This window comes from Euprymna scolopes, chromosome 19 (assembly GCF_053919585.1).
Source record: "Euprymna scolopes isolate OS-2025 chromosome 19, ASM5391958v1, whole genome shotgun sequence".
NCBI lineage: Eukaryota > Metazoa > Mollusca > Cephalopoda > Sepiida > Sepiolidae > Euprymna > Euprymna scolopes.
In genome coordinates, this window is record NC_136500.1 from 82,179,161 (window position 1) to 82,194,916 (window position 15,756).

Sequence of the window (15,756 nt, forward strand, 5' to 3'; positions counted from 1 at the left end):
CATGAACCACCACCAATATCATCAAACAGAAATGTGACCGTGTTCCATGACAAAGACACACAGGCAGGCAGATACATAAAAGACAAGGCCATCAAACCAGATATTGTTATATGGAACAAGCCTGAAAGAACTGCACTCATTGTCGATGTCACAGTCCCAAATGATTTTGGCCTTAACAGAGCTGAACGGGAAAAGATAACAAAATATCAGGACCTAAAAAATGATCTAAAAACGACATGGTCTCTGAAAGAAATAAACATTATACCGGTTGTGATAGGAGCAACTGGTTTAATAAAAAAGAATCTTCATAAATACTTAGAAGCAATCACTGGAAGACCAAGCTGTAACGAAATATAAATAGCAGCCATAAAGGGAACAACATCTATTCTTAAAAGAGCCCTCGGATATAAATTTGAATCATAACGGAATCCAGGAAGGAGCCCCTTGATCTCTTAAAACTTACTGAAGTAAAATACAAAAAAAAAAGTAGAGATATACATAATAGCAGGATCTGTACCCAGGCGCTGCCAGTGAGAATTGGGGGAACCTAGAATTGCAACTCCCAGAAGTAAATAGAGTAGAAAGTCTCTTTTGTAAGCATTTATCCAAGAGATAAAAATATTTGTGTTAGTGTAATATGAAAACATCATTGATTTAGTAAAGAATAAAAATGAACAGTTTATTAATGAGATGTCCTTTTGCAAGGCAATATGCAAATTAGTTGATCTGATGATGTTAATGGCACGTACATGATCAGTATATTATTGCAGTAAATGGTCCAACTTGCGTTGTTCGGTCGTAAAATACGCACAAATATTATATTTTAATTAATGCAGATTTCTTATTTATTATAAACAGAAATACTGAGATCGAAACCAAAACAAAGACATTGAATCAAGTGCAATAACCATTAGGCCAGCTTGACACAATTTTTAAAAACTGTTTTCAAACCTACTTATTCTTAATACAAGGAATCTGTCTTGTGAACCATTCATGCATGTGCATTCATGAAACAGTTAGCAGTGCATTTTGAGGCTGCTGGCAATGGCCCTGTTGTCATAACTTGGATTGGTAGAGAGCATGAGTAGTACAGTGGTGCATCTCCGATCACGCTCATTGAACATTGTGTTACTTTCAGGCATGATAAAAGGCTCCTATCGCTCTTAGGATTTGTATATAGCTGGCTAACTAGTAGATGGTCTGCAACAAAACAAGAAAACCGGCTTTCATCAAACGGAAATGGAATCATGTCGTTTTTTCCAGGGCGACAATTTTATTTTTCCAAACTGTAGATATAATAGATATGCAATTACAGAATTTTGATTTGGTTTGATTATGATAGGTTTGGTTACTTTGTTTTACAGCGTATCAACCTTTTTCAGGTTATTTATTGCTGAATCTGTTCATTTTGGTGAACGTTTTATGCTTCAAGTTCTTTATATCTTCGAATATCTTTTTATAGTGTTTTACTTAGCTTGGTCATTTTTGTTTTACGACATATCAAACCTTTTAGTTATTTAATGCCGAATCAATTTTGAAGACAGTTTTTATGCTTCAGGTTCCTTATATCTTCAAATAATTATTCATGGTGCTCGGTTTGATTGTATCGTTTTATAGCGTGTAAGCCCTTTTCGGGTTCAGTCATTTTGGTAAAAGTTTTTATGTTTTAAGTTCTTTATATTTTCAAATATTTATCCATGGTGTTTGGTTTGGTTTGGTTTGGTTGTAGAGAAAAATTGTTGCTTTTGTTTTTGCAGAACAGGAAAGGAAAAAAAAAAAAAAATAACATCAATGTTTGGTCAAGAAGCCAGTATCTTCAGACAGCCTGATCAGTCTTGAAATAGTTTTGAAAAAACATTTATTCATTTATCCTTTTTTTAGTATTAAATCAATAGCTTTAAATTAAATCTTCTAATTAACAGGGGCCCTGTCGGTGGGGCATTAGAATATGCCGACTGCCCCCCTGCAGAGGGTAAAAGTCCCTCAATGGGGGTCCTGGATATGACCTTAAACTATATCCAGTGGTGAGGCCCCAGCTTGTGGGCTTTGGGGAGTGTGGAGCCACCCTTTAATTACCATTGCTCCCAGGTCCACTCTGACCTGGAGTGGTAGTACCTGTTAGGGTCCCAACTATGGGTTAAATAGAAACCGACGTGAAAACAACAAATACTCTACTAAAAAAATATACTCTATCAAAAAAATTTTTCTTCAAAATCTTTGGATTCGGCATTAAATGACCCGAAAAGGGTTGATATGCCGTAAAACAAAAACAACCAACCAACCATCTAATTAACAGGCACGACGATGAATCCCAGTTTAATATAATAAAGATTAAAGTTGTTTTAAATGACTGCGATTTTACTTAAATCTATATATAATTTTATCGATTTGAGGGTATATTTGAACATGTAATGAGTAAAGGTGTGTGCGCGCACTATTGCATATTGTTTCTATATAATCTGTGTATGTAAAGAGTTAATATATGGTGAAATATGTATGTGGCTGTCATGAAAATGTGTGTGTGAATCTAGATTAAGCTTGTTTTCTATTAATTCAAGCATGCATAATATCTGGGTGCGCAAGAATAGATGGAGGGTAGGAAAGTTTTATGCTTACTGTGTGGTGTGTGTATTTTATGAATATGTACGAGTAACACCGAGGCTCTTCCAATGCGTATGGGCTGCAGGAAGGGGGTCAATGTCAGTTGGTGAAACACTTAGAAGAGTCTCACCACAATCATCACATGAGTTTGTAAAAAGTTAAATTTTTTAATTTTTTTACCGGCCAATATTTAACATTTAGTTCATCTTACAACCCCCAGGAGATGCATTAGCATTAAAATGCTGGTTAACTCATATAGGTTGCGTTCTAATTAGTGGTGGGACGATTAATCAGAATCGGAATCGTAAGAATCGTGTATTTTGGGAGGTATCGGAATCGCATCGTTAAAAAATACCTTAATTTTCCGATTCCTTCATTACGATTCTTTTAGTCTGATGTTGAAAAAAAGAAAAAAATCCTGATATTTCTAACCGCAAGAGAGAAATGTAGCATGTTATAAAAAGAAACCAAAGAAATTCATTATTAACAGGGCAATGCTTAGTGCCCCTCCCTTACAAGGTTCATTCATTCAGATCTATTGTAATCAAAACTACAAAAGAGTTAACTTGAAAAGAAGTATGCAGGGCTCTACATTGCGAGTAAAAATTAGAAAAAACGCTTATCTTTTTGGCGATTGTTTTTTTTTACTGACAAATCTTCTAATACTGAATGAAAATGCTTTTTCAACTTATATTTTCTTAAAATAAAACGAGCAAAGTCAAATTATTTAAACAGTAAACGGTTTAATAGAACAATGTACTTTTTTTTCTTTTTTTAAAAGAAGGCTTTTGAAAGAAATATCTCTAAAATGAAATTGATCACGTTGTATTATTTCGCAAAGTTTTGACAGTTGTGGCTTCTTTTGATGTTTCCAAAAAATCGACCCCATACCCATCTCTTCCAAACCTAAAGTTATTAAATTACCCCTTCGTTAATTCAAGGGTAATTAATTCAATTCAGTCAAGTTTTTTTTTTTTTTAATTTCATTGAAATAAAATCCATTTTTAAATTTTTTTCTCCAGAAAGATAAAACCCTGAATTTGATTATATTAAAAGCAGAATAATATAATCTTTTTTCTAGAATTTTAAATTGAAAATTAAAAGTGTTTTGCGCAGTTTTTTGCCGAACGAAAAAGAAATATATATATTTTTAAAAGGTTTTGTAATCAATTAATTTTTATGTCTAAATAATATTTACGATTAATTAAATAATTTCATTTTAAAAAGTATTTATGAATAGAATTTTACTTAAGACTTATAGTTTAGCAATATTGAACCGCATCAACCATGTATGAATTGAACACAGTCAACCAAAAAAAAAAAAAAATTCAAAAGAAAATGCATATTTGCATTTCATTATGTAAACTTTTATACATTGGTTTCAAAAATTAAATTCTATAAGTTTTTTTTGTTAACTACCGGTTGGTACAATTTACCGCCCCATCCCTTTATATTTTTTTCTTTTTGTCTTTTTTAGCGGATTTTTTTTTTTTTTTTTTTTTTTTTTTACACAGTGATCACCACTTATCAAGGCCCGGAAGCCACTCAGGGATAAGGGTTATTGCAAGTACATTACGTTAGTGTGGAGATTTGATGAAGTGTTTAATTAGGGGGGCGGTTCATTAGGAATTTGTTAACATTGGACTTGAAGACATCCAAGTTGTAGTCTGGAGGGAAGCAGGCAGACGGAACAGAGTTCCACAGGCGTGCAGTTCTAAGAAAGAAGCTTTGTTCATGGAATCCGCGTTTTGATTTAGGCACAGATATAGAGTGGGGGAAATTTTTCACAGTGGATTCAGCTAGACGGGTGTTTTTCGTGAAAGATTGGCGAGGGGGGACCAGGGATTGGAGTTCAGACGAGCACCTGCCATGGAAATAATGATCAAACAAGGATAGGCTCGCAACGTCTCTTCTGTGGGAGAGAGGTTGCAGGGTAGAGAAAAGAGTATCCCCCACTAAACCACGAAGACTATTTTGTACTCTGTCAAGGCATGATAGGCTGTTTTTGGCAGCTCCTGCCCAGATATGGCAACAGTATTCCATCCTTGGACATACTTGGCTTTTATATAGATAGAGAATTGCATCAGTAGTGAGATATTTTCTGGAGCGGTAGAAGGATCCCACCATCTTTCCAGCGACCTTGGCAACAGACTTGATGTACGTGTTCCATTTCAGATCAGGAGTAAAGGTCAAACCCAGAAGCTTGTCAAAACACGGGGCCTCACCCAGACGAGAGCCATCCATCACAATTGATGCCAGCTGGGGATCAGAGCGTTGATGATGTAAGGATAGGAGTTTGGTTTTGGATGCATTAAAGGTAACCAGCCACATCTTCCCCCACTGAACCACGCGCTCGAGATCAGAGGAGAGAGAATCCGAGAGAACTTTGTCATTTACAGCCTTTGATGTGTTGCCGTAGATGGTTGTGTCATCAGCATAGATGTCAACGAATGATTTAAGTATGTGTTTAGGGAGGTTATTGATGTAGATCAGGAAGAGAGTTGGGCCCAGGATTGACCCCTGAGGGACTCCAGCATTTATATTGCAGGCCTCCGATTTTTGTCCATCTACCACTACTCTTATGAGCCTATCGGAGAGAAATGATTTAATGATAGAGAACACATCTCCAGTTATACCGTAGCTGGAAATCTTGTGAAGTAGACCCTTATGCCATACCTTGTCGAAGGCCTTTGATATGTCAAGAGCAATTGCCCTAGAAAGGAAGCCTTTGTCAAGAGGTTAACTAATCCTGTGGGATATAACCGTCAGCACATCTGCGGTAGATCTTGCAGAGCGGAAACCATATTGTGTGTCACTAAGAAGGTTATTCCTGCTGAGGTGGTTGACTATTTCTCTATTTAATATGGATTCCAGCAACTTACTCATAACACACAGGAGACTTATTGGTCTGTACTGAGAGGGAGAGGACTTATCACCTGAATTCTTAAACACAGGGCAAACTGATGAGGTCTTCCAGGGGGTCGGAAAGCACTTCTCCTTAAGGCAGCGCTTAAATAGTTTCGTAAGTATGGGAGCAAGTTCTGGTGGAAGCTTTTTTAACACTATAATTGGGATGCCATCAGGGCCAGTTGCCTTACTAGAATCTAGGTTCTTGATTAGCTTGGCGACCTCATGCACGGATATTTGTAGATTACCTAGCTTGTTCTGTGTTGTAGGAGGAAATATGGGGAGTTGATGGCCTTCGTCGCATAGGGTAGAATTAGCTGCAAAGTTCTTTGCAAATAGTTTGGCCCTGTCTGACGCTGACTAGATGACCTCTGGTCTATTGATAATGGTTGGGATAGAATGCACAACGCCAAAGTCCAAAAAAAGTCTTCCATGGAAACTTTTTGAAGTTGATGAAGATGAGTTGAAAGCCATTTGCAAAGTCTGTCAAATTAAAATATCGCGAGGAATAAAACCATCTAACATGACCACAACCAACATGTTAAAACATTTAACTATGATGCATCCAAATAAATTGGAGGAGCAAAATAAAAAAGAAAAGGAACAAAAAATTACCAACTAGTCACTCAGAGCAGTTTTATTAGTGAGGGTTGAAATCGCAGTGTCTTTTTTTTTTTTTTTTGCCTACGTCACCATCTAGGTGTCACCAATTTTTTTAACCCTCCTTAACTTCAAAGAGTAAATACAATATATACAGCTAAAAAACTAATTTTTAAAAATGCTGATTCTATTCATGAAAAATTCTTTTAACTAGAAATTAAAACTTCAGTAAAGATAGCTGACTGACAGCAACAGGAGCACTGGTTAACTACTGAACCACGTGGAAAGGTGTGGGGGGGGGAGGAAAAAAAGGAAATTAAATGATGATAATAAATTATGATAACCGTCTTTGAAAGGCACTAAACTCCTAAAATTTACTTCTTTAAAATTTTAGGCGGCACTCCCCGGCGATTTTAAAGCACTCTCTCAAAAAAAAAAAAAAAAAAAAAAGATTTAATTTTTAAGTTTGGGAAAGATATATTTATTATAACCGAATTCTTGTATGAAGACTGGATCTACTTTATTGGACGTTAATTTGTAAGATAAGTAATTTTTCAATGTTTAATATGCTTTTAAAGTTTCAATTATCAATTAAATTTTTTTAATTGCATTTATTTTTCAATTTATTTAAAAAAAAAAAAACAGGGTTTTAAATGTATTTTTTAACAAGCTTCGAAAGAAGTCTAATAAAAAAAAAAATCACTTAATTTTTAATTTCGACAACCCTGAGAATTTAATTATTAAAAAAATATTGAAATGTGACATTTTTTTATTTAACATTTCTATTAGTTCAATTAATTTTCTTTCAATAATTCATTTCACTCAACAAACTTCACCATTTTTTTTTTTTATCGTTTTCTGTAATTTTGGTAATTATGTTTGCTCAATTTTATCTAGTATTTCATTTGTTTTTTATAGTGGTATCATTTTTATATGTGTTCCTTTGATATACCTTATTTCAAAATTAGTTTGGCTAAACTTATTCTTCACGTTAGAAACGTGTAAAAGCAATGAAAAAGTAAGAAAAAATAATAGGTGTTAACTACTCCTTGTGAATTATGGAGGTCTGAAGAACTGCCATCACAAATACAACTATCAATAGCCAAACAAAAAATCGTTTTTGAAATTCCTTTAATTGTAACTTTTCGCTATACCTACCTTTTTGGTATAAAACACAAAAACTTTCGATTAATGGTATTTCTCATATATGGTCGTTAACTTTGGAAAGGTTATTTTGTATCTATGGCGCCATGTCACATGGTATATTGTTTTTTTTCATTACGCACGTTCATTTATAAATTATTAAATTAAATATTTATCTTTTTTATATTTAATTAGTATATATTTTCTTTCTCTTCCGCTATATTTTTTTATTTAATTCATTAAATCTGTTAATTATGAGGACCAAAATAATGAATCGTGTGTATTTATTCTAATTTTCTTGTTTTTGTTCTGTTATATAAATTCTATTTTATTTGTTTTTTCTCTGAAGGATAAATTCTATTTTCTTCGAGTTTTTTTTCTGTATTCCAATTAAGTAAAATAAATTTTCTCTAAAATAGATTTTGCTAAGTTTTCCGTTTAGTTTATTATATAATAATTTTATTTAAACCAAAACACGACGGTGTACAGGTGTAGACATAAAATATCTCTTCCAAAGTTAGGGAACATATCGACCATAAGTATAAAACTACCTGGTATATTTCAAAACAATAATTCCCTAGGAATCGGAATCGGAATCGTACTTGGTATCGGAATCGTTAATCAATATTTTCCTGGAATCGGAATCGTATAAAAATTAGGAATCGTCCCAACACTAGTTCTAATGTCTATAGAAGTTTATTTTTATAAAGATTTACCTCGTATTGAGCATTTTTGGAGAAAATATTGATTATAAGTTCATTGTATTTGATCATTATATTGAACTTAATTTGTATATAAGAAATGGTGAAATGATTTATGGAAACATCATTCATTTAGGCACCAAGAACACAGCATTAACAACCAATTAGTGTACGATTGTTTCTGAGACAATTTTTTTTTTTTTTTTTTTACATTTGAATATCCTCTTCATCAGCACCAGGATCAGAAATCAAATAGAAACCTTGAATATATGATCAAGACCAAAGTAAAGAAATCAAAATATTATACAGCAAATCAAGTTATCTCTACTTATATAAAAAAGGCACTTTGTGTGTGTGTGTGTGTTCATTCCTTATTGATTCAAACAGCTGGGCCGATATTTTTTCAATTCCACACAAATGTGCTTTATATGTCAGAGTTCTTAGATAGGTTTTGTATCAGAATGCCTTCAATATGGATCCAAAATCGGTAATCGAAAAAATCTGATTAAAGAAGGAACAATCCAATTTTGACCAAAGTTAACATCATTATACAGTCTAACATCAGGTTCATTTGAGAAGCTTTATCACTGCACAAACAGAAGAGCCTGGCATATAAAATCAACAGTAGGTTCTTTGATAAGACAGGGGCGCGTTCCAAATGAATTTTTCTGTTTAGAGTACAGCTGAACCATAATACTTGACTTTTGCATTTTAAACTTTACTTCAAGCCATTATATAAAAATAATTTTATAAAATCAACTTTAGGTTCTCTACAGTGCAATGCCGACTACAATATATTGTGGACCAAGTCATTGCAGGAGGGCATGTGAAGCTTCCTCAACTAAAAGTAGGCAATCAATTAATTTGATTTAAATTTGACAGATTTTGATGGCAAAAAAACATACTAAATCCTATTTTTTGTAAAAAATTCAGGAATTGGAATCAGTAATTGTATCAGAATTAAAAATTTAGAACAGAATTGGTAATTGTATTGGAATCGTAAAAAATATTGAAATCATCTTATCAAGGACTATCATGTACAAAATTAACTTTTTGTTGGTAACATCGAATGAAAATAACATCTGACGAGTTGGTGAGGAAAAGGAGATTTTTATGAACACATAAAATCATAAAGCTGCCATCCCATTAACGAAACGGCTGTAATGAAGGAATCCAAGATGAAATAAACAAAAGTTATAAAAAAGAAAAAAATGTAAGTCTTTGAATTTCAACAAAGTGTTGTACTATGTAGAAAAATATTCAAAAATTAAGAATAATTGAATTTCAACAGGGGTCATTGATAGTTCTCGATCAAAGAGAGCAAATTATATATTTTTTATTATTCTTTATGTAAATACAGTATTATCTTGCTACGATGTGCAGACCATTTCAATTATATTTGATTTCATCAGGCAATAAAAATAAAAATACAAAAATTAAAAAGGTTCCAGACCTTTTCAAATTTGGAGGTAAGAACTTTAGCTTTGCTTCATGCCAATCATGGCATATTTTTTCTCCTCAAAATTTGAAAAGGTCTGAAATCTTTAATTTTTGTATTTTAATTTTTCTTGCCTGATGAAATCAAATATGATTGAAACGGTCTGCACATTGTAGCAAGATATGACTGTATTTACATAAAGAATAATATATATATATATATATATATATATATATATATATATATATATTATGGCAGTAGAGTTTAGTTTCCTAGAAGTACATCCAATGAAACAACATGTGTCTACCAAAAAGTGCTCAATGAGTAAACAGAGCAGGTATATTAAATTTATTTATACAAACATTGATGGGCCTACATATATGCATACATGTTTCTGTAATCACCCGTTATTGGGGCGATTACATCTTCAGGCCATCCGTTATTATATGGCCTGAAGACCATATTCTTCAGGCCATATAATAATGGATGGCCTGAAGACGCAATCTCCCCAATAACGGGTGATTACAGAAACATGTATGCACATATGTAGGCCCATCAATGTTTGTATAAATAAATTTTATATATATATATATATATATATATATATATATATATGTGCGCAGATCATGTTATAATCACTCTCGCCGTCTAGACATTTACATAAATTTTAATTTCAACTGTATTTCTGGCGGTTAACGTTGGCCATGTGGTTTGTTCCTTGCTAATGCAGTCAAAAATGGCTTCGTAGCCGAGTTCGAATCTCCCGACCAGCTGTAATCGTAACTATCTGCATTGATGATTCCCGAAAGGATGAAACATTAGCGTCTGTAGGTATTAAAAAATAATTATATATATTTCTTAGTCTGTTCGACTTTTTCTCAGAAACTACTGAGCCGATCTAGCTGAAATTTGCTATAGATCTTTATGATATGGTGCAGCAAACTAAGTATTATGATATCCATTTGATGCGCAAAGTTAATAAGTAACAGGGATTACTTATCACCATACCACATGTACTCACTTTTTCTCAGAAACTACTGCGCCAATCTGGCTGAAATTTTCTATAGATTTTTGTCACGATAAGGTGCAGCAAGCTAAGTATTATGGTATTCATTCAATGTGCACTTAATGATTAATAGGGATTTTTTTTTTACACAGTGATCACCACTTATCAAGGCCCGGAAGCCACTCAGGGATAAGGGTTATTGCAAGTACATTACGTTAGTGTGGAGATTTGATGAAGTGTTTACTTAAGGGGGCGGTTCATTAGGAATTTGTTAACATCGGACTTGAAGACATCCAAGTTGTAGTCCGGTGGGAAGCAGGCACACGGAACAGAGTTCCATAGGCGTGCAGTTCTAAGAAAGAAGCTTTGTTCATGGAATCCGCATTTTGATTTAGGCACAGATATAGAGTGGGGGAAATTTTTCACAGTGGATTCAGCTAGACGGGTGTTTTTCATGAAAGATTGGCGAGGGGGGACCAGAGATTGGAGTTCAGACGAGCACCTGCCATGGAAATAACGATAAAACAAGGATAGGCTCGCAACGTCTCTTCTGTGGGAGAGAGGTTGCAGGGTAGAGAAAAGGGTATCCCCCACTAAGCACCAAAGTCTATTTTGTACTCTGTCAAGGCAGGATAGGCTGTTTTTAGCAGCTCCTGCCCAGATATGGCAACAGTATTCCATCCTTGGACGTACTTGGCTTTTATATAGATAGAGAATTGCATCAGTAGTGAGATATCTTCTGGAGCGGTAGAAGGATCCCACCATCTTTCCAGCGACCTTGGCAACAGACTTGATGTACGTGTTCCATTTCAGATCAGGAGTAAAGGTCAAACCCAGAAGCTTGTCAAAACACGGGGCCTCACCCAGACGAGAGCCATCCATTTCAATTGATGCCAGATGGGGCTCAGAGCGTTGATGATGTAAGGATAGGAATTTGGTTTTGGATGCATTAAAGGTAACCAGCCACATCTTCCCCCACTGAACCACGCGCTCGAGATCAGAGGAGAGAGAATCAGAACTTTGTCATTTACAGCCTTTGATGTGTTGCCGTAGATGGTCGTGTCATCAGCATAGATGTCAACGAATGATTTAAGTATGTGTTTAGGGAGGTCATTGATGTAGATCAGGAAGAGAGTTGGGCCTAGGATTGACCCCTGAGGGACTCCAGCATTTATATTGCAGGCCTCCGATTTTTGACCATCTACCACTACTCTTATGAGCCTATCGGAGAGAAATGATTTAATGATTGAGAAAACATTTCCAGTTATACCGTAGCAGGAAATCTTGTGAAGTAGACCCTTATGCCATACCTTGTTGAAGGCCTTTGATATGTCAAGAGCAATTGCCCTAGAAAGGAAGCCTTTGTCAAGAGATTCACTAATCCTGTGGGATATAACCGTCAGTATTTAATGTAAAAATGAGAAGAAATTTATCCACATAAAGCATAAAGCATTCATTCTAAATCAACGGGCTATAACTTTTTCGTTTTTAACATGCAAAAAAAGTCTAATATATTACAGTCGTTTGTAGTTATTTAATTATTATAGTAAATAATTATGCCAGCTCCTTTAAGAAACTCGTTTCTTATCGTTGAACACTTTCAGTTGAATTAAGTCGGTCAATTTAGCTCATATGCATAGATCATCGTAAAGCGATTTGATCACTGTGACTGACGTAAAAAACATTTAAAAATAAAATGTTTAAATTCAACGTTATTTCACGCGGTTAATGGTAGCCGAATGGATACGGTCTTTGCTAATTTCGATTCAAATCTATCTACTGGTGTTAATCGTGACACCCTGCACTGAAGATTCCCGAAAGGATGAAACACTAGTGTCTGTAGGTATTTAATTATCATAGCAAATAATTAAATATATATATACGACGGTTCTAGGTTCAATCCTTAGCTAGGGAGCGATGCTAGTCTAGCGGCACTGATGAGTTGTGATACAACGAAACAGGACTGTACGTCGATGACTACAAAAATATATATATATATTTGTGAGGAGGACTGGTAGGACTTTATTAATTTATTTTTTCATAGTAACAACAGTGAATGCGTGTGAGGCTGTAAGTGCCTAATATTCATATGAGATAAAACACAACTTTGTTTGCATATTCAATTGATACAATCTCTATAAAGAGAAACTCTTCTTGAATGGGAAAGAGACCAAGTGCACAAATGACACTCTTCTGAAACGGTCATGACATCATCTTCCAGCTAACGAATTGCCAATTCACAGACGGACGTTGGATACACAGAAAAGAAACTAATTCGACACAAATCAACAAGTGTAAACAAACATTTTCTAAAAGCAGAAAAATGACAGTTGTTGCAGATAAAGAAAGGAAACAAATGCCCACATCATGCATCCTCCAACACATCCTACCACCACCACCACTTTTGGGTGGCTGGATTATCTGGCAAAGGATCTCAAGTTTATTTTTATACAAAATGGCAGACATACAATCAACTTGTAAACAGACACAATGTAAATAACTCATTGCTTTTGTTTTAACTTTTTTGTTCTCAAACGAGACAAAAATCAAACGAAACCACTTGAACTCATTTTAGAATAACCATTTTAGCTAATTGTACCGAAAGAAACATTTTCCCAAGTCTGCATCAAGTCTGTAGCTTCAACTTTGCAGGAAAACATACAGCAGCGCCATCTGGGTGGCAAATTGATTTTGCTATATAATTTATACTTATTTCCTACGGGTTATTAGTGAGAGGTATGAGCCTATCTCTCCTTGTCTTTTTCTCGCAGTTATGTGTGAATAGTAGGGTAGACTGCACTATGAAGCCTATACAGTAATATATCATGTCAGTAACAGTATATATATATATATATATATATATATATATATATATATATATACACTAGCAGAGGTGCCCGGCGTTGCTCGGGTGTTTGGAGGTGTATGCTGTGCAAAAAAAACAAAAAAAATAGTTAATTTTTTAAAACTTTGACCCCTATTATGACCCCTTAAAATTTATAGTTTCGGGCTCAAATCACTTTAAGTTAGATCCAGGTTCAAGGAACCTATATCTAAAATTTCAAGTGTCTAGACCCAAAATTGTCGGAGGAGTTTGGTAGAGTTCTTAAAGGTCAAATCGTTGAAATTTGACCCCTTAACAGCCAAATTTCTGGCTGACACCGGTCACATCGATTTTCCCAAATCTCAGTACCCGGTATTTCAAATTTCGAGTCTATAGACTAAAAATTGACAGAGTTATTGCGTAGGGAAATGTACACAGACAGACAGACACAGACAGACAGACAGACAGACACGTTCACTTTTATAGATATATAGATATACAGTAATATATCATGTCAGTAACAGTATATATATATATATATATATATATATATATATATATATATATACAGTAATATATCATGTCAGTAACACGTTATGTACTACTAAGCCTGCAACTACAATTTGGTGTTTGTCACTTTGCATAATGTGCACTTATACAATCATAACTTTCCAGGTGGAGAGAGAGAGGGGTTCCTATTCTCCACAATACATGATTTACACATTTTTCTGGATACTTTTCCGATGAGTTGGACCTTCATCTTTGATGTTAAAGGTTTACTGTATACACTTGACAATACCTAGTTGGTATTCAACCTACATTAAATAAAAGATCCATTCGACAATTCTGTACAGATTCCCTAGTTTGACAAGATACACATGAAGAAAGTCTGTAATTATATCGACTGAGACTTTGTGAAAATCACACTCATGATGAGAGCAATAGTTCGAATAATCAAAATAATATGAATAATCAATCCTCATCTCAAAAATTCAGAAACATAAAATAAAAATTATGCAATAACACAAGATACTTTGAAATACAATACATATAAAACTGATGAAAAACACATACAGATTCATATGTCTGTTTGATTTACATAACTATTTTTAAAACAGTCTATAATGAATTAATGTTTAGTGTTATTTATAATTTTATTGTTTTATTCCTCCTATATATATGCAATAGTTTCATCGATATTTACAGTAATTAACTAAAATCAAAATAAATACCTTGGCCATAGTTGCATGATCCATACAGTCATCAATGCTCAGCATGAAGACATCATTGATTGGAAGCATAGCATCTTTTACGGTTTTTGAGTTCATATCTAAGGCACCCTGCAAACAAGAAAATTTTTTTTGTAAAATAAGATAAGCTGATCTTGTCAATTATATGCATCAAATTTTGCAGAAAATTCTCATTTGAAAATACAGACATCTAGAATATGTACAATAGTTAGCAAATATATCTGGTGAACCAAGTGCAAGAGAGATACAAACAATTACACTTAAAGGGACGGTTAGAATCTGAAAAATCTCTGAAATAGCAGGTAAATGATGGGGGGCATCCAGTAAGATGCCCCATCCCCAGCAAAAAAACAAAAAGTCAAAAAGATAGGAAAATTTCAAAGAAAAAGTTAAACCAGAAAATCAAATCAAACATGGGACAAGATAGAGAAAGTAGTAACCTTTTTTGAGCACACTACCCTCAATGATAATCATTTAAACGTAAAACAAAGCTTCACGGCGTTTCAGCTAACTATTCCTTTGGCCTTCGTCAGGTGATAACTGCAACGGGATAGGAACTCTGAATCTCCTAACTGCATTCGCAGCAATTACTGCCATCCATAGTTATTGTGGTCTCACCACGTTTTTGGCCAAGTAAGTCTCTGGCCAACTTTGGATAGGATTGAAACCACTATCTTCAGACAATCCTCACCTGGAACCGTAGAGATTCAACGTCTCTATCTACTTCGGGGCCCGTGGCGCAGTGGATAGAGACGTTGAATCTGTACAGTTCCAGGTGAGAATTGTCTGAAGATAGCGGTTTCAATCCTACCCAAACAACAACCAATAAAGATGACGATAATAGTCTGCAATAAATAACATTAATAAATAATACGCATCTCAATAATGAATTCCAATGTAAAACAAAGCATTTTATACCAACGTTTATATATCTTTAACAGTGTTATAATCGTTTCTAGGCTACAGTTATGTCCTTTAATTTTTCAAAGGACAGTGTAGACCCCCCCCCCCTTCACAACCTTAAATTAAGAAATAAAATATATGAAAATATAAAAGAATCAAAATTAAAAGATGAAAAACACGATTTAAACGAGAAATTATTTCCAAAGAAAATCAACTCCTAAGGAACAATGAATTGAAGTTACCATAAAACGGTGTAATCATTATTTCGTTCCTCGTGTAAAAATGTCCATTTATTAGTTAAGTGTGCCGAATTGTTTTTCTATCAAGTTTAGATTATTTTTGTCAATACTTAAGGTTTGTTGCAATTCATTTTGTAAACTTCA

At 34.2% G+C, this 15,756-nt stretch overlaps 1 protein-coding gene across 1 annotated transcript in view; it reads right to left on the reverse strand.

Moving 5' to 3' along the window:
• The window catches only part of LOC145239790 (uncharacterized), a 193,168-nt gene that overhangs the window by 23,618 nt on the left and 153,794 nt on the right, over nt 1-15,756 (reverse strand). The window contains exon 5 of the mRNA XM_080103289.1: nt 14,453-14,560. Coding sequence (XP_079959415.1) covers nt 14,453-14,560 — 108 coding nt within the window. The remainder of the gene's footprint in view (nt 1-14,452; nt 14,561-15,756) is intronic.